The sequence below is a fragment of the Staurois parvus genome, unplaced genomic scaffold (genome assembly GCF_062004578.1).
Source record: "Staurois parvus isolate SC_StPar_1 unplaced genomic scaffold, SC_StPar_1.0 ptg000025l, whole genome shotgun sequence".
Classification (NCBI taxonomy): Eukaryota; Metazoa; Chordata; class Amphibia; order Anura; family Ranidae; genus Staurois; species Staurois parvus.
In genome coordinates this window covers 3,275,644-3,299,733 of record NW_028317821.1, presented here as the reverse complement: position 1 = coordinate 3,299,733, position 24,090 = coordinate 3,275,644, and the positions used below count along the sequence as shown (strand labels likewise).

General features: G+C 44.9%; 1 protein-coding gene and 1 long non-coding RNA gene across 2 annotated transcripts in view; both read left to right on the top strand.

The window, feature by feature from the left end:
• Window positions 1–6,954: 6,954 nt before the first annotated feature.
• On the top strand, window positions 6,955–14,764 carry HIGD2A (HIG1 hypoxia inducible domain family member 2A). Its single transcript, XM_089693790.1, has 2 exons — window positions 6,955–7,152; window positions 14,444–14,764. The coding sequence occupies exons 1-2, from the start codon at window positions 7,044–7,046 to the stop codon at window positions 14,617–14,619; spliced, it is 285 nt and encodes a 94-aa protein (XP_089549916.1). The 5' UTR covers window positions 6,955–7,043; the 3' UTR covers window positions 14,620–14,764.
• A 3,271-nt stretch (window positions 14,765–18,035) lies between these two features.
• Window positions 18,036–24,090, top strand: part of LOC149471179 (uncharacterized) — a 33,714-nt gene continuing 27,659 nt past the window's right edge. Inside the window, exon 1 of the long non-coding RNA XR_016315459.1 lies at window positions 18,036–18,336. This is a non-coding gene — a long non-coding RNA (uncharacterized LOC149471179). The remainder of the gene's footprint in view (window positions 18,337–24,090) is intronic.

Below are 24,090 nucleotides of genomic sequence, written 5' to 3'. Positions count from 1 at the left end.
CATTTTTACTAGTTTGTTATTTTAGCACTGTCTTATGCTCATGATTATCACTTTATTAGCACTTTATTGATACTGCAGAAATGGTTTACTAGCACATTATTTGCACTTTGTCACTTTATGGGTTTTTTTGACTATCAACAATTATTCAATTTTTATTATTATTTATAACTAATTATTTGCATACGATTAACATTGCATCTATAATTCTGATCTTGAGTATCTAAGCGCTGCACCTATATTTATCTTATTGTCTTGGAGGTTGTTTTGGTTACCTTTTTGGTGCATTAGCTGCTTATGGTTTTAGCGCTTGCTTTTCTGCCTTGAAACCATGGTCTGCTTGGCCTGTATGGAACTACGGCCACTACCTCCACTGCTTCTGCTCTGATCTTCCGAATAAACCTAAAAATGACACGGATCAGGGGAAACACATAGGCTGTGTGAAACCTCCACTGATCAATCAGAGCGTCCACCCCGAAGGCCTGAGGACAACAATTCCTGGTGTAGTACATCTCCAGTTTGCTCTTGCATGGGGAGGCAAACAGATCGACTTGTGGACTGATCCCGAGGGTCAGTATCCACTTGAAATCTACCGTGTCGAGAGACCACTTGTTGTCTAATTGAACTCTGGATAGAAGGTCTACTTGTGAGTTCAGGACTCTGGGGACGTATACTGCCGATATGTTGGACAGGTTTCTCTGAGCCCAGATCATGATTGGGTATGCCCCTCGCAAGAGGGACAGGCTGTGGGTCTCACCTTCTCTCCTTATGTAGGACACTGCCGTCGTATTGTCAGACCTCAGGAGGACTGATTTCCCCTGTGTTAGGTGCTGGAAAGCCCATAGGGCACAGAACACCACTCGCAATTACAGGACATTCAACTCCAACCTGTGGGAGGGAAAGCTACATCTGCCCTGAGCATTCTCTGACTGGCAGAGAGCGCCCCATCTGGACTTGCTGACATTCATTGTGATTGTGACCCAGGAGATGGGGGCAATCGAATGCCTCTAGTTCTGATCAGGACCACGACCGCCAACAAGACTTTTGAAAACACATGAGTCGATGTCAAAAGCCCAAAGGGAAGACATATGAACTGGAGATGCTGTTGGTCCACAGCAAACCAGAGAAACCTCTGAAAATTTCTTGCAATGGGCACATGAAAGTAGGCATCCTTCAGATCCATAGAAAGGGGCCAGTTGCCTGGTTGAATTGCTTCTTGAATTGTGAATAGTGTATCCATCTTAAATTTTGACTTCCTGATAAAGGAGTTTAGATGGGTGAGATCTATGACTGGCTTCCAGGCCCCATTTCTTTTCTGGACCAAAAAGAGGGTTGAGTACATGACCTGAAATTTTTCGCCCTCTGGAATTGGCACAACAACACCCTGCGCCAGAAGAGAGTCCACGTAGGACAGCAGGATTTTCCTCCTTTCTCTGGAATCTGGAAGGGCCATAGGGATAAACTTGAGATGAGGAGGGACACATCCATGCCGGGTCGGCTGTGATGGCAACCAAGCTGTGAAAAAAAAGCATGACATGCCACCAGCAGAATCCCAACAGACCACCATGGGGGGCAGAAGGGAGCAGGTATTGACCTTCACAGTGGACCACAGCGCTTGGGGAATCTGCCACATTAAGCCCACAGGGATTCTGACAGCTGTTTAAATCTGCCACCAATGTGACGTAACCGCCGCCGTACTGCGTATGCGCCAGAACCCTGGCATCTCCTCATGATACCTGCGTGCATGCACGAGCACCAGCATCTTGCCACACTGTGCATGCGCAAAGCCAAGCCTCGTTCTGAGACCAGCTCGAGCATGCGCAATGCACTGGAGGAATCGCAGACCAGGAAGTGGTGGCCTGGAGCGCAGCACTGTGCTCCAGCCACCCACTAGCACCAGGGAAAAAGAAAAAAGGGGGAAAGGGAACACAAACGGGGGCACAGGAGACAGAGAGAGACCACTGCTAACTGATCCCAGCACACCCACCCCCGCCTGCCTCAGGGACCACCTCGTCCGTTCAGGGCGCTACATGGCCACCCGCTGTAAGCAGGCTATCTGGCCTAAGTTGCCACTCGCCTGCCATTGACAGACCTCAGCTCTTCCAGGCACTGACTCCTGCTTGCCCATTTCTTCCCTGCTATTAGCTGTTAAACGCTGGAATTGATGAGGGGACGCATCTGTGCAACTCCACCACGTCCAATACCCCACCATTAGCTGGGAACCCATAGAACTGACAAGCGACGCGTCACCTCACATCTCCTGGAGAGTTTCACCAGGCCTTGGTCGTGGACCATCTTGTAGGAGGGAGCCAGGTAACACTTGCACTAGGTCCATAAGAGTAGGACAAAAAAGGAAAGCGGCCTCTGGCGAGGAGCAAAGACTTATGGGTATAGGGTACTATAGGAGAGGAGAGGGCGGGACTAACCCATATGTATACTGCCATGGAGTCTGTCAGGGAAATAGGTGCCAATAACTGGTGTCAGTGAAATTTTAAAAATGTGTCAGTCTTTTGTGCCAGTGGGATAAAATGTAAGTGCCAGTTGGTGTCAGTTTGACGAAAGAGGTGCCAATCATTGGTGAAACTGGGATAAAATAAATCTCATATCAATGGCATAAGTGGGAGCATTGTCTCTGCTAACCGGAACTGTTGTGACCAATGGGCAGGAGATCACTCCGCCCGATACACAACTGCACAGCATTGCTGCTCTGCCAAATACTAAGTGTTCTGGATGCTGCGGGATGGGGTTGTCTCTGGATTAAAGTGAAATTCCAGTCAAAAAATGAAAGCCTCCCTGTGATTTGTACCTAATAACCCATTCGTTTTCATATTAACCATTAGTCCTCATGCACACTAGATGTTTTTACAGCTGCTAGTTTTGGCTTTTGGTGTTTTTTTCTACAGCAACAAAACTCCCCAGCATGCTGTCCTATGTGTCCATACACACATAGGCTTTAATCAGCATTTTTTGGCAGGGGCGGTTTTTGGTTGTCAAAAACTCCGAGAACTAGTGGGTTTCTAGAGGATGTTTTTCGCTGTAAAAATACTCTAACGCTGGTAAACACAGAAAAACGCAGTAAAATAATAAAAATGTGGCAACCCCGCGTTTTGGGCATTTTTTTAGCAAAAATTTTATTTATTTTTTTGTCTAAAAAAACGAAAATGTGGCTACATGCTAATACAAAAACACTAAAAGCTGCGGAAAAAGTTGTGTTTTTATTGTGACTTTATACAGCTAATGCTACCGGCGTTTTTAAAACTCCCAGTGTGCATGAGTACTTAGTTGTAAATGTTAATGTATGTATCTGTTGATCCAGCCAGTTCACAGTTCTCATCATAAACTCTTGTTCAAGCCCGACTATGCTGTATTGACATTTTTGGAGGATATATATTAAAACTGATGCTGGAATACAGTGTTCATGTATTTTGTGCGACAACTACATCAGTATTCAGTAGAGATATAATCTTCAACCAGTAGATGGCAGTGTTGATAAGTTTGTAGCTGCATCTATGGTGTACTCCTTCTTTTCTCTGAATACAATGTTCCTGTTTCCTTGTTGTGTGAAGCAGAAAAGCAGATATGGACTGTGAATGGTCTGTTCTGTAGGACTATATATATGTGTATGGCCAGCATTTGTTTTAGTACACTATAATTACTGGGTGCTGTGTAATACCAAACTTCACCGCTGGGTGGCAGGATGTAGCGGTACAGTATATATATTTAGCAGTTTTTCTATTAAAATGTTAATATTATTCTGTGTATTAGGCTGGGTTCACACTTGTGCGGTGTGGAACATCACATGTGATTCGCACAGGAACCGCACCGCATTCCCGTGCAAATCACATGCAAATTCTTTGTGGTACAATTTGAGCCATACATTTTGTATGGCTCAAATCGCACTGCATCCGCACCAGAAAGGTGCAGGACCTTTTTTTTGGTCGGCAACTTTTTTTTGGTCGGCACCTATGTGATCCAATTCTGCACATCGCACTGTATTTTGCAAACAGATTCCGGGGTGTTGTTAACATACACACCCGCAGCGGTTTGCATGAACAGGGTGCGATTTTGATGCGGTGCGGAATTCGCAGAGAAATCGGTGCGCATTGCTCACCGCATCAGTGTGAACTCAGGCTTACCCTAGGTTCACACCCAAGCATTTTCCGCAGCGTTTTGCAGAAATGCAGTACAGTCCATTTAACATGATTTCCTATGGGACACGTTCACATCTCCGTGTTTCAACCCGGTGCGTTCCGGGTGCAGAAAAAAAAGTAGAACAGGCTGCATTTTTCTGCACAGATCTGTATTGGAACGCAGTAAAACGCATCAAATACGCACCAGAACACACCAAAAAGCACCAAAAACCTACTGGAACGCACATGTCCCTATTTAAATTGAAGAAAAAGGAGAAAATTAACTGGAATGCATAAAAAACGCACTGGAAAGTGTCAAAAATGCAAAAAAAGTGCCAAAAACATACATGCAAAAATGCATCCGGAACGCATCTGGACTGCATTTCTATAGTGTGAACTGGCCCTCAGGGCCAGTTTACACTATAGAAACGCAGTCCAAATGCGTTTTGTATGTGTTTTTGCATGTGCGTTTTTGGCACGGTTTTGATGCGTTCCAGTGCATTTTTTATGCATTCCAGTTCATTTTTTTCCTCTCTCTTTTTCTTCAATTTAAATAGGGACATGTGCGTTCCAGTGCATTTTTGGTGCATTTTGGTGTGTTTTTGTGCATTTTACCACATTCCAGTACAGTTCTGTGCAGAAAAAATACAGCCTGTTCTACTTTTTTTTCTCTACCTGTAACGCCCTGCACTGCAGTCACTGATGTGAACTATGACATTGATAACCATATAACCTACTTTCTGTACGTTTTGGATGCAGAAAAAACACAACTGAAGCGCATGGAGTGTGAACGCAAAATGTTTTTTTTGGTTCTATAGACTTCAATAGGACACTTCACAAAAGCATGTATTGTGTTTTTGCTGCATTTTTTATGTGTTTTGCGTTTAAAAGCCTAGCAACAAGAAAAATAAAAAAATGGAAATAAAAACGCAAAATGCATAAAAAACGCAAGTGCAAAAATGCAACGCAATGCAGAAATGCCTCAAACGCAACCTGCATAGGTGTGAACCTAGACAGTCTAAGCTCCCACTTATGCGTTTTCCGCTGCATTTTGCGTTTTCAAAAAACGCACAGTAGTCCATTCACACCCCGGTCACATTGATCCTGACTTTGAAATCATGTGACTTCACTGTAAGTCACACGATTTCAAAGTCGGGATGTCATTGCGATTTCAAGTGCGATTTGCAAGACATCTGACACAGATGTCTATGCAAATTGCACCAAAAGTAGTACATGTACTACTTTAGAAAGCGTTGGAGCTCCAACCAAGTCGGACCCGCACTGATATGACCACTTTAATTGCAGACAATAGGGTGCGACTTGGCATACGATTTGCAAGTCGCATAGCATGCAAATCACATGCCAAGTCACACCTAGTGCGACCAGGGTCTTAGCATGATTTCCTATGGGACAAGTTCACATCTCCACGCACCCAGTGCGTTCTTTTTGGAAAGGGTCAGGGACTTTTTTAAATGCAAAACTTTGTGTGTTTGGTTTTATAGATGCTGCAGAAAAGCATGTAGTACATTTTTTATGCGTTTTGCGTTTTATTCTGCCAAGTTAGAAAAAAACACAAAACGCATCAAAAACACGTACAGAACACATAAAACCGCAAGTGCAAAAAAGCACTGCAGAAACAGATCAAATGCAAACAGCATAGGTGTGAACCTAGCCTTAGCATGCTGAACCGCTGGATGGCATCATGTAGCAGTCCAGTGTTTATGTTGAGGAGCCTGTGTTAGTCGGCTCATTGGAGGGCAATGTAATACCATGCTGAACCGCTGGTTGGCATCATGTAGCAGTCCAGTGTTCATGTTGAGGAGCCTGTATTAGTCGGCTGAATGGAGTGCAATGTAATACCATGCTGAACCACTGGGTGACATCATGTAGCAGTCCAGTGTTTATGTTGAGAAGTCTCTTAGCCGCCTATTGATTGGAGTGTGATGTAATACCAAGCTGAACCGCTGGGTGGTAGCATGTAGCAGTCCAGTGTTCATGTTGAGGAGCCTGTATTAGTCGGCTGAATGGAGTGCAATGTAATACCATGCTGAACCGCTGGGTGGCAGCATGTAGCAGTCCAGTGTTCATGTTGAGGAGCCTGTATTAGTCGGCTGAATGGAGTGCAATGTAATACCAAGCTGAACCGCTGGGTGGCAGCATGTAGCAGTCCAGTGTTTATGTTGAGGAGCCTGTATTAGTCGGCTGAATGGAGTGCAATGTAATACCAAGCTGAAACGCTGGGTGGCAGCATGTAGCAGTCCAGTGTTCATGTTGAGGAGCCTGTATTAGTCGGCTGAATGGAGTGCAATGTAATACCATGCTGTGCCGCTGGGTGGCAGCATGTAGCAGTCCAGTGTTCATGTTGAGGAGCCTGTATTAGTCGGCTGAATGGAGTGCAATGTAATACCAAGCTGAACCGCTGGGTGGCAGCATGTAGCAGTCCAGTGTTCATGTTGAGGAGCCTGTATTAGTCGGCTGAATGGAGTGCAATGTAATACCAAGCTGAAACGCTGGGTGGCAGCATGTAGCAGTCCAGTGTTCATGTTGAGGAGCCTGTATTAGTCGGCTGAATGGAGTGCAATGTAATACCATGCTGAGCCGCTGGGTGGCAGCATGTAGCAGTCCACTGTTGATACGTTAGCGTGCTCTTGATTAGAGTGGTATGTCATACCGCGCTGAACCATAGGGTGGCAGCATGTAGCAATGCCAGACAGGAACTGATGACGGGCAAGCAGTTCATCAGTAGCTTCCTGCTGTGGGTGGGGACATTACACAAGCACACGTGATTGCCGGCTCTTCCTGTGTCGTAGGTCGGGGCCAGAACGATTTCTTATTGGTCGGTGAACATTAAGGGGAAGTGTTATCTTGTATCTGAAGGGAAAGTGTCCTTGACAGTGAAGCGTAGAGAGGAACAACATGGAGCCTCCAGTGATTGAAGGCTTCACCCCCAGCGCCGCCATACAGAGGGAGGGCTTCAGGGGAAAGTTCGTAAGGAAAGTGAAGGAGAATCCTCTTGTACCGATCGGTAAGTGGGGAGTGCAGGGGGTCCTCCAATCAGCATGCCATTTGTAGTATAAACAGAGAAGACGTGTTATAGCATAGCTCCAACATATACCATTAGCACAGTCTTTGCCACACTGGAGCCTACAGCAGCTGTCAGTACTAGAAAGTATAAAGTAGTTCATGAATTAAATTACCAGCATCCCGTAAAATCATATTTAACCCCTTGCCTACAGGGCACTTTCACCCCCTTCCTGCCCAGGCCAATTTTCAGCTTTCAGCAGTGTCGCACTTTGACAATTGCGCGGTCATGCAACACTGTACCCATATGACATTTTTATCATTATTTTTAGACAGAGCTTTCTTTTGGTGGTATTTAATCACCTCTGGGTTTTTCATTTTTTGCTACACAAACCAAAAACGACTGAAAATTTTGAAAACAACATTTTTTGTTTCTTAGTTTCTATAATATTTTGTAAATAAGTGATTTTTTTTCTCCTTCATTGATGTGCGCTAATGAGGCTGCACTGATAGGTGGAACTGATGAGGAGGCACTGGTAGGTGGCACTGATGGGCATTGACTGGCATCACTGATGGGCACTGAAAGGCAGCACTCATATATGGCACTGATAGGCGGCACTGATTGGAACTGTTAGGCAACACTGACAGGCACTGATTGGCAGCTTTGACTGACGCTGATAGGCGGCTTTGACTGGCACTGATAGGCGGCACTGAAAGACAGCTCAGATGGGCACTGATATGTGGCATTGATGTGTGCTGGTAGGCACTGATATGTAACATTGATGGGCACTGATGGGGCTACACTGATCATCAGGGCACTGATCATCAGTGTTCTGATGATCAATGTACATGTCCCCTCTGAGGAATGCTGATTACTGGCTCTCCTCTCCATCTGTCAGCATGAGGAGAGGACTGCTGATAACCGGCATTTCCTTATTTACATGCAGTCAGCTGTGATTGGACACAGCTGATCACATGACAGAGCCGATGTCATTGACTCTGTCCACTGATCGGTGATCTGCTGTGTCTCAGGGACACAGCGCACCACCAATCGCACACACGCGGTTAGAGTGGGAGGAAGTCATATGTCATCCTCCCAGAACGAGAGAACCGCCGCTCTCCAGTCATTTCATTATATGGCGGGCAGGAGGCGGTTAAAGTCATATGTAAAATCATATTTAACCCCTTGCCTGCCAGGCACTTTTACCCCCTTCTTGCCCAGGCCAATGTTCAGCTTTCAGCACTGTCACACTTTGAGTGACAATTGTGCGGTTATGCAACACTGTACCCATATGAAATTTTTATCATTTTTTTCACACAAACAGAGCTTTCCTTTGGTATTTAATCATCACTGGGTGTTTTTATTTTTTGCACTATACACAAAAAAAAGAGCAAAAAATTTGAAAAAAAATGTTTCTTTGTTTCTATTATAATTTTGCAAAACAGGTAATTTTTCTCCTTCACTAATGTGCGTTGATGAGGCTGCACTGATTGGACACAGCTAATCAAGTGGTAAAAGGCCACCGTGATTGGCCTTTTACCTCATCGTGATCAGCTGCGTCCGTAGGACACACCGATCAAGGACAGCGCTGGGGGGCGCGGGAGGATGTCATATGACGCCCTCCCAAAACTGGACAACCGCACCGTAGCCGTCTTTGGCTATAGTGCGGTTGTGAAGTGGTTAACGTGGAGTTCCACCCAAAAGTGGAAGCTCTGCTTTTCTGCCTCCTCCCCCTGTAGATGTAGCCACATCTAGATTGCCCATGTTCACCTATGCCACTCTATTTGGCTGCCAGGAGTAAAGTGAAATACCTAGTATTTGGGGGCATGGAGAGTATGTGATTCATTTCTGTTCCTCCCATGTGGCAGTGCTGGAGCTTGGAAATTGACTGCTCTGGCCCCAACACTGCTACAGGACGACAGAGGGAGCCCTTAGCCCTGTGTAAGCCCTAAGCTATTATTCTTATACAGGATTTATATAGCGCCAACAGTTTGCGCAGCACTTTACAAAATGAAGGCAGACATTACAGTTACAATACAATTTGGTACAACAGGAAAAACAGGGGCCATGCTCATTAAAGCTTACAATCTAAGAAACTTGACACTTGTAGTTAGGTCCATGTATATATTCAAGCTATAGTTATATAAAGGTTTTGGGCTGAAAGTGCACACTCTCAGGTTTAATGTGAAGGTATGTACATCCAAATTGGAGGAAGAATTTAGGAATTACAGCTCTTAAAAGTTGGATAATTGAATATAATCATAAATAAAATGTTAATTTTTAATACTTTGCTGAGAATCCTTTACTGGCAATGATTGCCTGAAGTCTGGAACCCATGGACATTACCAAACACTGGGTTTCCTCCTTTCTGATGCTTTGCCAGGCTCTAACTGCAGCTGTCTTTAGTTGTTGTTTGTGGGTCTTTCTGCCTTTTAGTTTTGCCTTCAGCAAGTGAAATGCATGCTCAGTTGGGTTGATATCGAGTGATTGACTCGGCCATTGCAGAATATTCCACTTCTTTTCCTTCAAAAGCTCCTGGGTTGATTTTGCAGTGTGTTTTGGATCATTGTTCATCTGTACTGTGAAGCACCGTCCAATCAACTTTGCTGCATTTGGCTGAGTCTGGGCTGACAGTATATCACTAAACACTGCAGAATTCATCCCTTTGCTTCTGGCTTCTGTCACATCATCAATAAACACCAATGACCCAGTGCCACTGGTAGCCATGCATGTCCATGCCATCACACGTCCTCCACCATGTTTTACAGATGACATTGTGTGCTTTGGATCAAGAGCTGTTCCAAGACTTCTCCACGCTTTTTTTCTTCCCATCATTCTGGTACAGATTAATCTTAGTTTCATCCATCCAAAGAATGCTTTTCCAGAATTGGTCTGGCTTTTTTGGATGTTTTTTTGGCAAAGTCTAGTCTGGCTTTTCTATTCAGGCTTATGAATGGTTTGTACCTTGTGGTGAACCCTCTGTATTTGCTCTCGTGAAGTCTTCTCTTGATTGTAGACTTTGACAATGATACGCCCACCTCCTGGATAGTATCCTTCCCTTGTTTGAATGTTTTGAAAGGGTTTTTTTTTACCATAGAGAGGATCCTGCGATCATCCACCACTGTTGTCTTCCTTGGATGTCCATGCCTTTTTATGTTGCTGAGCTCACCAGTGCATTCTTATTTCCTCTGAATATGCTAAACTGTTGATTTGGCCACTCCTAATGTTGCCTCTATCTCTCTTAATTGATGAAGAAATAATGGAATAGCCCACACCTGGCCATGAAACAGCTTTTGATTCAATTGTCCAATTACTTTTGGTCCCTTAAAAAAGGAGGGATGGCTACTCTTAAGAGCTGGAATTCCTAAACCCTTCCTCAAATTTGTATGTACATACCCTCAAATTAAACCTGAGTGTGCACTTTCAGCTCATATCCATTATATAACTATAGTTTTATCATGTTTTGGTAAATACCTGAAAAAAACTAAAATTGTGCCTGTGCCCAAATATATATGGACCTAACTGTACATAGGGCGTCTTCTTTTTACTCCTCTAGGCCAATGGATCAGTAGGGTGAGTGAAGGGAAGGTAAATATAAGCTTCTGCTGGGGCCCACATTAATGTGAACCTTCTGCTGTGCCCTCCATGGGAAAAGCACAGGTTCACTTAACCACTTGCCGTCCAGCCGTTGTATATAAACGGCCAGACGGTGGCAGTCCAGGGGCGGGTTGCCGCTCATAAACGGAACCCGCCATTATGGACTGCGCGCGCTTCCTGGGAGCGCGCAGTACCGTGATCTGGTGACCGCTGTGTCCTCTGGACACAGTGGAACACCGATCGTCGTATGGGACCTCTGTACGAGGTCCCAATCATGTGATCACTGATTGGCCGATCAGTGATCACATGCTGAGTAGTAAGCAAAATGTCACTTCTGACATCATTGCTTACTACGTGTGAAATCAGTGAATGATCACAGAGGTCACATGGTACAAGGCTATTCACAACAGCCTTGTACTATGTGACAAGCTGTGACCAATCACAGCTCACACAGTAGTTCTCAATGGCTGCAAGAATGCAGCCAGAGAGAAGGAGAAATGATTGCTTTTACAGCCTTTATGAGTGTAAAAGCTTCCAGTGTAAAAAAAAAAAAAAAAATTTCATCACCCCCCACAAGTTATACAGTGTCACCATGAAGACACTGTACTGCTAGGGTGACAGTATGGAGAAAAAAACCCATTAATAATATATTAAAAAAAATGTAAAAATTATAATTTTTGGTTATAAACTAATTTGGGTTATTTATTTATTTTTTACTAAAAAGATAACCGAATAAATTTTGGCCAAGATTTATGATGAAATATTATTTATTTGCAAAAATTTTTAAGAAAAACAATTTTTGTACATTTTTGGACTTTTTAATTTATATAGCAAAAAAATAAAAATCCCAGTGGTGAATAAATACCACCAAAATAAAGCGTTATCTGTCTCAAATGAATGCTAAAAAATTCATATGGGTACAGTGTTGCATGACCGCGCAATTGTCATTCAAAGTGTGATAGCACTGAAAGCTGAAAATTGGCCTGGACAGGATGGGGGTGAAAGTGTCCGGAATGGAAGTGGTTAAAACCAGACATCATGATGGTGATGTCACTACATTTTATTTTTTTTTTTTCTTTTTGCAGTGCTGCTACATTGGTTACACTACTTAGATAGGGCAGGTACTCAAAATGTCCCATCAGGTATCCTATCCTGTATGTGTATATTTCGAAACAGGCAAGATGGTGCTAAGATGAGGTAGGTGTTACTTGTATGGTAAACACTTGGAAATTTTTTTTTCAAAGGATTACTCTGGAATAGTAGTAATAATAAAACATAAAAGCACTTTCTGCTTTTTTGTCCCTTTCGTATTCCAATTCATAAACCAGTCCTAATTACTGGTAAGCGTGGTCTCCAAACTGTGCAGGTCGGATGCTTGTCTCTAATCACCCTTTGGGGCACTATTCTTCCCAACCACTTTTACAGGTTGATTAACACGCAGGAACAGGGAAATCTTCCAGATATAACACTTGCTGTCATGACAGTTATTTAACAAGGGCTTTTCACTAGAGATCTTTTTTAGCCATAACCTGGTTTGTTCAAAAATGAAAAAAAAAGGTTGGTTTTAGATATACCGTATTTTTGGTTCCATAAGACGCACCTGACCATAAGACGCACCTAGATTTTAGAGGCAGAAAACAGGAAAAAAAATATTCTGAACCAATGGACTGTAGACATAGTACAGGAGATGACCAGAGACTGCAGACATAGTACAGGAGATGACCAGAGACTGCGGACACAGTACAGAAGATGACCAGAGACTGCGGACACAGTACAGGAGATGACCAGAGACTGCGGACACAGTACAGGAGATGACCAGAGACTGCGGACACAGTACAGGAGATGACCAGAGACTGCGGACACAGTACAGGAGATGACCAGAGACTGCGGACACAGTACAGGAGATGACCAGAGACTGCGGACACAGTACAGGAGATGACCAGAGACTGCGGACACAGTACAGGAGATGACCAGAGACTGCGGACACAGTACAGGAGATGACCAGAGACTGCGGACACAGTACAGGAGATGACCAGAGACTGCGGACACAGTACAGGAGATTACCAGAGACTGCGGACACAGTACAGGAGATGACCAGAGACTGCGGACACAGTACAGGAGATGACCAGAGACTGCGGACACAGTACAGGAGATGACCAGAGACTGCGGACACAGTACAGGAGATGACCAGAGATTGCGGACACAGTACAGGGGATGGCCAGAGACTGCGGACGTAGTACAGGAGATGACCAGAGATTGCGGACGTACTACAGGAGATGACCAGAGACTGCGGACACAGTACAGGAGATGACCAGAGATTGCGGACATACTACAGGAGATGACCAGAGACTGCGGACACAGTACAGGAGATGACCAGAGACTGCGGACATACTACAGGAGATGACCAGAGACTGCGGACACAGTACAGGAGATGACCAGAGACTGCGGACACAGTACAGGAGATGACCAGAGATTGCGGACATACTACAGGAGATGACCAGAGACTGCGGACACAGTACAGGAGGTGACTGCTGACCTTTTGGGAGGGGGGGGAGCGGGTACCTGAATTTGACAGGTACCCGCTCTTACTTCCACGGAGTTGTTCTTTGGTTAGTGTCGGCTCTGCAGCGGGACCTTACCTGTTCCTCTATCCAGCGGCGCGCTGGCTTCCTGGCTTCTGTAGTGTGGGCGCTCGGCTTGACAGCCGGGTGCCCAGTGCGCATGAGCGAGAAGCGCTGCGCTTTGTGATTGGTCCGGTGGCTTCTGGGACCTGTCATGTGTCCCAGGTGCCGCCTTACCATTCACAAAGCGCACCGCTTCTTGCTCATGCGCACTTGGCATCTGGCTGTCAAGCGGCCGGCCCGGTATTCTGACGCGGCAGTGGAAATACCGGACCGGCCGCTCCATATTCGCTCCATAAGACGCACTGACAGTTCCCCCCCCCCCCTTTTTTGGGGGGGAATAATAAGTGCATCTTATCGAGCGAAAAATACGGTACTTTAATGGTTTTTCGTAGCCGTAATAATGTAAAGTGTGAATTTAAAAGCTCAATTGAATTTTCACTTTAAACCTGCTAAATGCATTCCTGGTGGTTCAAAACAAAAGGTGCTCAATGTCATACAGTTTTTTTTTTTTTTTTTTTTTTTTTTTTCTAAAACCACTACAGTCTGAGTAGAAGAGTTTATGCTCTGATAGCAGCTGCAGGGCAGGTCCTCACTGTCAGAATACCATAGCTCCACAGGAGGGATTCCCCCATCCATCTCGAATGTGTGGATGGAAGAGTTGATTCACTAACAATAAGCCATATATGATTCATTTTCTGTCATACCTGGCTTGTGATCTCCTCCAGCACTGCGCTGTTAGCTCTCTCATTGGTCACAGGCACTGCGATCCTCTCCTGGTCTCTCTGGGTCTGACTCATGTGCACAGGAATCACATCATCACAGCACAGTGATATACAACCATAAATGCATGCACAGCTCCATATACACAAATGCTGATAGGCAGAGAGAAGGGTTTATAACAGAAAAGGTCAATAGGGTCTTTTTTTTCTAATAAAGTTCCTACTTTTTTAATTCAGTTTAATTCCACTTTAATGTTGTTAATGTTTCAGCAGGTACAGCAATTTCAAATTGTGCATTTAGTGATCTAATTTGAGTTGACCCCTACCGATAATTTTCCTTTGCTGTCTTCACAGGCTGTCTCGCCACTGCCGCTGCTTTGACATTCGGGCTTATTAGTTTCAGGCAGGGGAAATCCCACCAGTCCCAGCTTATGATGCGCACACGTATTGGTGCACAAGGATTCACAGTCGTAGCCCTTATCTTTGGAATCTTTATGACTGCTGCAAAATCCCCATCTCCTCCTAAGTAAAGTCCTGAAATGGTACTTTGGCACATCCCAAGTAATCAAGGACCTTATGGGAGCAAGCTGAAGCCTATGGAACAGAGTTGGACTTTTTCTAAAAACGGGTTATGGGATAGATGTTTGTGATCCTAATAAATATCTACACTAAGTATACCTGAATCTTCATTGTAATGGCTACATGTATTAATGGCCAACAACTATACAACTATTATACAACTACTACTGAGCAAGAGAGCCAACTTCTGCATAACCTTTCATATCTTATTTCCCGAGCCAAAGTTGAGACTGTGGTATATATGTTGTTGCCTTTTCCCATTCAGCTTTGCCAATGGTTGGTGGTTTAAATCCTATGTTTGTTACAATTCCACCATCATGGTAGTAAGTTGTTACATGTGGAGGTCCTAGTAACATCTTTATTCTTTCATGCTGAAGAAAAGGTTTCCGGACTGCTTATTTGGGTGTGTGGGAATCCTGCATGCAGGGCTTTATTGTTCACAAGGGTGTATAAAGGACTTGGGTGCTTCCAATGTGGAGTGTACCATGGTGCAATTTATCCCTCAGTGATACCCTTTGTATTGGTTTACAGGTTGTTTTCTCGCAGAGGGGGATTTTTAAGTCTTTCATCACTGGTCTTGCTGTTTAGTAAGCATATTTTATCACTTATCTTTTTGTAAATAAAACCCAAAATCTACCATGTGCTTTTTTTTTTTTTCCTTTTTGAATATAAGGAAACTTTAGCTTATTTATGTATTAAAACTTAGGGAGTTGTCTGGTCCTTTGTTGCAATAGGTCATTGAATCAATTATAGTTTCTGTAATGCAGGGCTTGACAAATCCCAGGCACCAGTTCGCAATGGCGACTAAAAACCGCGTCCTGGTGCCTGGGCCCCCATCAGCCCACACTCCTCTGTTGTCCTCCACTCCACATCCTTTGCCTGTGCCTCTTCCCCGCCTCACAGAGTGGATCTCAGCATTCTGGGGCCCCCAGAGTCTCCCCCCATCCCCCTGAGTCCAGGCGGAACACATAGCTGCACAACTCCACAAAAGCCGGCCCCTTGGACAACACCGCAGAGCCCATGGAGCGGAGGATGCGGTCTCCCAAGTCACCGTCCCATCCACACCACGGAGCCCATCAATGCCTTCAGCTGTGGTGGTGCTCCCTACCAGAGGACCGGAGTCACCAGGGCCACCAAGTCCTACCACCTGTGCAATAGCTGGCAACCCCACTTCCAGCACGGCGCCGACTCCTCCCCCCAACAGACCACAACAACCAGGCGGATATGTGGAGGAGCCACTGCTGGATAAGTGAGAGCTGTCCTGCTGCTCCCCATCTGCCCTGCTGCTGCCACCCTCCACCTGTCCCGCTACCCCCAACCTGTCCCACTGCCCCTCATCTGTCTCACTGCCCCCTCTTGTGACACTGCTTCCCACCTGTGATGCTGCCCCCACTGCTCCCCCCTCCTATGATGCTGTCCTCCCGCTGCTCCCCACTTGTCCCCTCCCATGATTATTCCCCCTCCTGTTCCATTGCCACCCTCATGTCCCGCTGCCCCCCCCCCCAGTTTTGCTTCCACTGTCCCGCTGCCTTCCTTCTGTGACACTGGCCCTCTCCTATCCCGCTGCTCCCCTCATCCTGCTGCTGCCTCCCCTCCTGCCCCTCCACCTGGCTCCTAACTTTTTTAGCTGGCTCCTAGATTCAAGCTAATTTGTCAAGCTCTGCTGTAATGGCATTCTTTTCTGGTTAAGTCATCTACTCCCCACCTGTCCTGCTGCCCCCAATCTGTCCCACTGCCTTCCATCTGTCTTGCTGCCCCCCTCCTGTGACACTGTCCTCCACCTATCCCACTGCCCCCCTCGTGTGACACTGCCCCCCACCTGTCTTGCTGTGCCCCCTCCTGTGACACTGCTTCCCACCTGTGATACTGCTCCCCACCTGTCCCACTGCTCTCCTCCTTTGATGCTGCCCCCCTCCTGTGATGCCCCCCACCTGTCCCAATGCCACCCCCCATGATAATTCCCCCTCCTGTCCTGCTGGCCCCCACTGGTCTTGCTGTTCCCCCCCCCCCCTCCTGTGATGCTGCCCCCCTGTCCTGCTACCTTCCTTCTGTGACACTGCCCCCCTCCTATGTCGCTGCCCCCTCCTGTCCCGCTGCTCTCCTCATCCTGCTGCCCCCCTCCTATGATGCTGCCCCTCCATGTGTCTTCCTGCCCCTCCACCTGTCACACTGCAACCCAACTGGCTCCTAATTTTTTTAGCTTTCTTCTAGATTCAAAGCAAATTTATCAACCTCTGCTGTAATGGCTTTATTTTTTGGTTAAGTCATCTACTTCCCCTGCAACTCCCCACCTGTCCTGCTGTTGCCTTCCACCTGTCCTGCTGCCCCCAACCTGTCCCACTGCCCCCCATCTGTCTCGCTGCCCCCCCTCCCCGTGACACTGTCCTCCACCTATCCCGCTGCTTCCCCACCTGTGACACTGCTTCCACCTGTGGTACTGCTCCCCACCTGTCCCACTGCTCCCTTCCTGTGATGCTGCCCCCCACCTATCCCACTGTCCCGTCCTGTTACTCCCCCTCCTATGATGCTGCCTCCCACCTCTCCCCCCCCCCCCCCCCCCCCCTCCTGACAAACCCCCCTCCTGTCTCGCTGGCCCCTGCCGGTCTTGCTGCCTCTGTGACGCTGCCTCCCCCATACCATTGCCTTCCTTCTGTGATACTTCCCGCTTCTCCTCTCATCCTGCTGCCCCCCTCCACTTGTCACGCTGCCCCCCACCTCACTCCTAGATTCAAAGCAAATTTGTAATGGCTTTCTTTTCTGGTGAAGTCATCTACTTACATGCTCTACAAGACATCAGGTTGACCTGTATTCATATCCATGACTGGTCTTCACATGGCATTTAATACAGCATCAGGCACAGTGTTGCTAATGAGATTTTAAACAGAGGTGATTGCTTGTGGTTACAGTATGTCAGAGATGCATAGCTAGACCAAGGATTATGGTTGCCAAAGACTGGTGAAAATGTAATAACTTTTCAGTTAAGATGAGAATTCACCCTATAATGAACATTAAACGGTTATATAACACATGGACATTGTCCGATGCATTGCACCATATTTAACTTTTGTCCATACTCCAGTTGTCCAGCAATCAGCACTGGAAACTGCCGGCCATTTACCAGCAACATCATACAACTTACAATGTTGTCAGACCACCCATACAATCTGTGTCATATGATTGCAAAGCCTGACTGGGAAACTGATACTATGAGTTGCCTGATATTGCTGATGGTGATATTACAGTGCCTTGAAAAAGTATTCATCTCCCTTGAAATTTTCCACATTTGGTCATGTTACAGCCAAAAACATAAATGTATTTTATTGGGATTTTATGTGATAGACCAACACAAAGTGGCACATAATTGTGAACTGGAAGGAAAATGATAAATGGTTTACAACATTTTTTACAAATATCTGAAAAGTGTGGTGTGCATTTGTATTCAGCCCCCCTGAGTCAATACTTTGTAGAACCACCTTTCGCTGCAATTACAGCTGCAAGCCTTTTTGGGGATGTCTCTACCAGCTTTGCACAGCTAGAGAGTCAAAGTTTTGCCCATTCTTCTTTGCAAAATAGCTCAAGATCTGTCAGATTGGATGGAGAGTGCCTGCGAACAGCAATTTTCAAGACTTGCCACAGATTCTCAATTGGATTCACCGTATCTCAAAGAAGTGAGTACACCCTTCACATTTTAGTAAATATTTTATTCTATCTTTTCATGTGACAATACTGAAGAAATTACACTTTGCTACAATGTAAAGTAGTGAGTGTTTGGTTGCCCTTCTCTGTACTTTCTCCAGTTCCCCAATGTTCTTTTTGTGAATTGGTGCCCAAAACTGAACTGCATATTCCAGATGAGGTCTTACTAATGATTTGTACAGGGGTAATATGATATCTCTCTATCTGGAATCTATACATCTTTTAATACAAGAGAGGATTTTGTTCGCTTTAGAAACTGCAGCTTGGCATTGCATGCCATTATTAATCTTGTGATCTACCACAGCTCCCAGATCCTTCTCCACCAATGATTCCCCCAGTTGTAACCCCACTCCCCCCCAATATGTATGATGCATGCATATTCTTAGCCCCCAAGTGTATAACCTTACATTCATCACCATTAAACCTCATTTACCACATAGTTGCCCAATTAAACAGTACATTGAGGTTGGCTTGTAAATTGGAGATATCCTGTAAGGATGTTATTCCACTGCACAGCTTGGTGTCATGTGCAAAGACTGAAATGGGATTTATAATCCCACACCCTATATTGTTTGTAAATGTATTAAACAGGAAGGGTCCCAACACTGAACCTTGGGGTATGTTTTACGTTTTTGGTTGTAACATGACAAAATGTGGAAAATTTCAAGGGGTATGAATACTTTTTCAAGGCACTGTAAAAATCATTCAGAACAGGACTGTACGTCAAGGAGACAGCAATGCCAATGAGAACTGACAAGATCTGAGTCCCATAGTCGACAGAAACAACTTTAGTTATTCAAGGGCCTCTGTCAGGCGGAGCGAGGACGTTGCCATTGTGAGTCGGGTGAGTTGAAAGGTAGCTCATTAATTGCAGGTTTCAGGTAGTTCCAAAGTCCCCAGGCAATTGGGTAAGTAACCCAAGTTTCAGAAACAGATGATTTACCTTTGTGGAAATCTTGGTGTTGAAAAGGGAAACCCCATTGATATTTGATGTTTTTAGAATGTAACACCTCAGTTATGGGTCTGATATGCATGTTCAGCGTTTTGATGAGAGGTCAAGAAGGAACCTGATGGGGGTTTCATTAAATAAGATAGAGTTCTGGGTTTTCGTCACTTGAAGTATCTTGTCTTTAATTTTTTAAAAAATAAATTCTACAAATAACATTCCTGGGTAAGAAGGGGTCTGGGATTTGGGGACCTAGTGCTCTATGTATACGATCAATCTCAATGGAGGTATTTGGACCAACTGATTGAAGATGGCCATAGTGGCAGAAGTTAGGATTTTCGTGTCAACCAATTCCTTTTATTGATATGTCGGTTTTCGCTTTCAATATCACCCTGCTGGTATAACAGTTCATGTATAAGGACAGGATGCACATTCAATGTAACTTCATGTGATTTCGGTACTCTGTGACATTCCTCTGTGGTTTACTCTCAATCCACCATTCTATGTCGATATCCATATCTCTTTTTCAAGTCAGCAATCTCCTGTTTGTAAGTGTGCTTTAGCCTTGTAATATAAGCCTAAAAGTCCTGTTTATTGAGCAAAAATTGTATGTGACTCTCCAAATCCCAGGCCTCTTTAGGGCATATCGAGGCTTGGGACATGCTACTAGAGCAAGATGACATTCTGTCTGAGCCCAAGGGGGAAGGAGAATGGCACTGGGAGTTCACCTGCAGAGCTGAGTCGGAGCATGCTAGAGAAGATGGGGCTGGTGCCATCTTGGCTGGCTGCTGTCCACAGGAAGAGGATACAGAGAGGGTGAAGAACTTGTTAATTTCAGCAGAACTGCAGCCCTTTTTGTCTTCTCTGGTGTCTGCTGTATATTGAGCACAAAGGTGAGGCCTGAAATAGCTGATAGAAGCCCTGTGTGAGCAGGAGCTGCTGGAGAGAACATCTCACCACTTCACCAAGCCATGCCCTCCACCAAAGTAATTAGGGCTAATTTAATGTAAACTAAGATTTAATAAAGGGTTTAGTAGGAACACTTAAAAAATATATTATTTTAACTTGTCAGGTTACGTTAAAGTAGAATTCCAGCTTGCACCTAGTTAGTTATAAAACTGCCCCCCTCTTAACACCTATGCCAGTGGTGGGCAACCTTTTTTTTCAACTGAGCCAAATCTTGCCAAAACCACGACTGAAATTTATTTTGAGAGCCACATTTTTAAAACTGAAAATACATCCCCCATATAGTAATTCATCCCCCATAGTAATTCATCCCCCATATAGTAATTCATCCCCCCTATAGTAATTCATTCCCCATATTATGTCAATTCACTTACCTTCCTCTCGCCGTGTTCCCGCGCCATTCCGGTCTTCAGGGTGGACTGTGAGAGGAGAGGAGTTCATCACGCTGCCCCACCTACATCCTGACAGCCAATGTTTGCCACGCTCCGCGGGCCGGATTAAAAGGTCCGCCGGGCCGTAGTTTGCCCATTGCTGGGCTAGCTGCAGAGTCCTGACTTTTGGGGCGGCCGCCCGAGAGAAGGGAGGGGAGCAGGCGCCCAGCACACAGAAGAGCCGCATTAAAATGTGTAAATAGCCGCGGCTTGCCGACCACTGAGCTACGGCAACCCTATTGCCTGTCACCTGGTGGGCAGTGTGCTCCGGAGCCGCAGCAAAGGTGAAAAAGAGCCGCATGCGGCTCTGGAGCCGCGGGTTGCCGACACCCGACCTATGCTAACTGACCTGTGTAAGAAAGATGTATATGCTTACGTATTGTCAGCTGCAGGGGAGAGGAGAAAGGGCTCCGGCAATGGCTAGTAAAGCCTGGAGCGGTGACGTCACCCATAGATTTTAATAGGCTATTAACTTTTGGCGTTCCCTCTTTCCCCTAAAGCCGTGCTGGCTGACACATGGGAGTTGGATCACCAGACCACAGTGGCCTGAAAATAGATAAGTGTACTGTATATAAGTGTAAACCTTTCATACACAGGATAGTTAGCATAGTTTTTTAGGAGCGGGAGAGGAAAGTTTACGGGCTAGTTAGGTGTGAGCTGTAATTTAATGAAAAAAATCCTCCATCACTATACTTCTCAGCCCAATGATGGGGTGCTTGGCTTACAATTATAATGCATTATAGCTCAATTACAAGGGGTAGCCATCACATCATCTTTGTACCTTAACCACTTCCAGACCGGACACTTTTACCCCCTTCCTGTCCAGGGCAATTTTCAGCTTTCAGCGCTATCACACTTTGAATGACAATTGCGCGGTCATGCAACACTGTACGCATATGAATTTTTTACCTTTTTTTTGAGACAGATAAAACTTTATTTTGGTGGTATTTATTCACCGCTGGGATTTTTATTTTTTTGCTATGAAAATGTTTAAAAATGTTGAAAAAAAGTGTTTTTCTTATAAAAGTTTGCAAATAAATATTATTTCATCATAAATCTTGGCCAAAATTTATTCCGTTATCTTTTTACTAAAAAAAAAATAAGCCAAATTAGTTTATAACCAAAAATTATAAGTTTTAAACTTTTGTTTTACATTTTTATTTATTTTTTTATATTTGTGATTTTTTTTTTTTTCTTAACATACTGTCACCCTAGCAGTACGGTGTTAGCAGTGACACTGTACTACTTGTGGGGGGGTGATGAAGATTTTTTTTTTTTACAGTGATTGCTTTTACACCCATAAAGGCTGTAAAAGCAATCAGTTCTCTTTCTCTCTGTCTGCATTCTTGCAGCCAGGGGCGGACTGACCATTTGGAAACTCATGCACTGCCCGAGAGCCCGGGGTCAGTAGGGGGCCACATGAGATGCCCCTGGTACCTTTTTCATAGGCTTTTTTGAGTTTGGGCAAGGACACAGGGACCCCATGATCCTCTATTGCCCAGGGGCCCCATGAGTTGTCAGTCCGCCCCTGCTTGCAGCCATTGAGAAATACTGTGTGAGCTGTGATTCACAGCTTGTCACATGGTACAAGGCTGTTGTGAATAGCCTTCTACCATGTGACCTCTGTGATCATTCATAGATTTCACACGTAGTAAGCAATGATGTCACAAGTGACATCTTGCTTACTACTTTGCATGTGTTTACTGATTGGCCAAGCAGTGATCACATGATCGGTCCTCGTACAGAGGTCCCATCCGACGATCGGTGTTTCACTGTGTCCGGAGGACACAGCGGGCCCTGGATCGTGGTGCCGCGCGCTCCCAGGGAGCTCACACAGCTAGAAATAGCGAGTGCCGTTTATGAACGGCAACCCGCCCCTGGAGTGCCACCGTCCTGCCGTTTATAAACAGCAAGCGGACGGGCAAGTGGTTAAAATGTTTGGGGAATTAAAATGCAAAAGTGATCTGTGACCTCTTTTTCATTTTGATCTTAAATGTTTGAGGTACATGGACAAAGCTCATCTTTTTGGTCTGAAGATGAATGAAACACAAGGTTACTTTGTATCTTTGAAACTGCTCTGACACAGCAACTCCTGGCTATTATTTTGACAGCAGGGAAATGCAGTAGGGAGGAGCATGGAAGAACAGAGCATATTACACATTCGCAGTGTACTTCAGTCAAGTTTTTTGAGCATGTGTAGCACATGTCCACAACTGGCTAGGAATTGTGCAATTCTGTGATGCCTATTAGTTTAAAGTGTTACTAAAACCACGACAGTAAAATCAGTATGTATATGCAGTAAAACATGCTTGTTATACTCGCTGTGGAACCTAAGGTGTTAATCCTCTGCATTGTGTAAAAAGGATGTTTGATCCTGTCTTCTCTAATCCTTCCTTTCTTCCACTGTCCCCAATCCATCTGCTGATCGAACAAAGCCTTGGGGTTTGTTTTTCTTGGGAGAGTGCATGTGATCAGTACAGGGCCAATCAGCACTGTCCAGACTGAGGGTCAGGGGTTATGCAGCCTCATAGAACAATCAGAGAAGAATGAAAATTCCTCCTACAAGCTTTAACCAGTGCTCTGCAGGACACTGATAAAAGTCACAAGACTGCTATATAATAAAGGTATTTAGCAGTTTAAATTTACTAAAATAATTGGATTTCCATGTTCTGTGTGCTGTAGAAGACCAAATAGAGTGAATGCAGAGTCCTGGGTTTAGTAACACTTTAATTTGAAACACAATAAAATAAAAGTGTTTTGTCTAACCACTCGTGTTGGTCCATTTCTTACACATGAAAAAAATGGAAGCTGACTGTTTCTTTACAAGTGGCCAGGATGTTATCCTGGCCCCCTAGTTTCAAAACTTTCAATTTATGACCTGAAACAAATAGACAGATAAGGACTTCTCACTTTTCTAAACTGCTTACTTTTTCAGGTCACAGACTTAGAAAGTATTGAAGCAATTAAAGCAGAACTAAACCCTCCTATCCTTTACACCTAGGGAAGCTTCTTATCCCTGTTTGATCTGCAGTTGCCAATGTGCTGCCTATGTAGTCCGTTATGACACCTGCCCTGCATTGGGGTCAGATGTCTGTAAAACCATGGACTGCAGAATTGGTCTCTTTTTATACCAGACTGCTGGTTACTTCAGTGGTATGCAGGAACCTGCATTAGGCAAAAGATCAGGTTGTGTAAATGAAACACAATTATGATTCCAGAAAATCTCAAGCTGGAAGTACAGTTGCAAGAAAAAGTATGTGAACCCCTTGCGATTACGTGGAGTTTTGCATGAACTGGGCATAAAATGTGCTCTGAACGTCATCTAAGTCACAACAATAGAAGAACACAGTCTGCTGAACATAATACTACACAAACATTAGATG

Excerpts from the sequence above, each read along its gene's own strand:
- HIGD2A (XM_089693790.1), top strand. The coding sequence starts at position 7,044 with ATGGAGCCTCCAGTGATTGAAGGCTTCACCCCCAGCGCCGCCATACAG. Across the intron at positions 7,153-14,443 it reads GAATCCTCTTGTACCGATCG|GCTGTCTCGCCACTGCCGCT; the intron begins GTAAGTGGGGAG and ends CTGTCTTCACAG.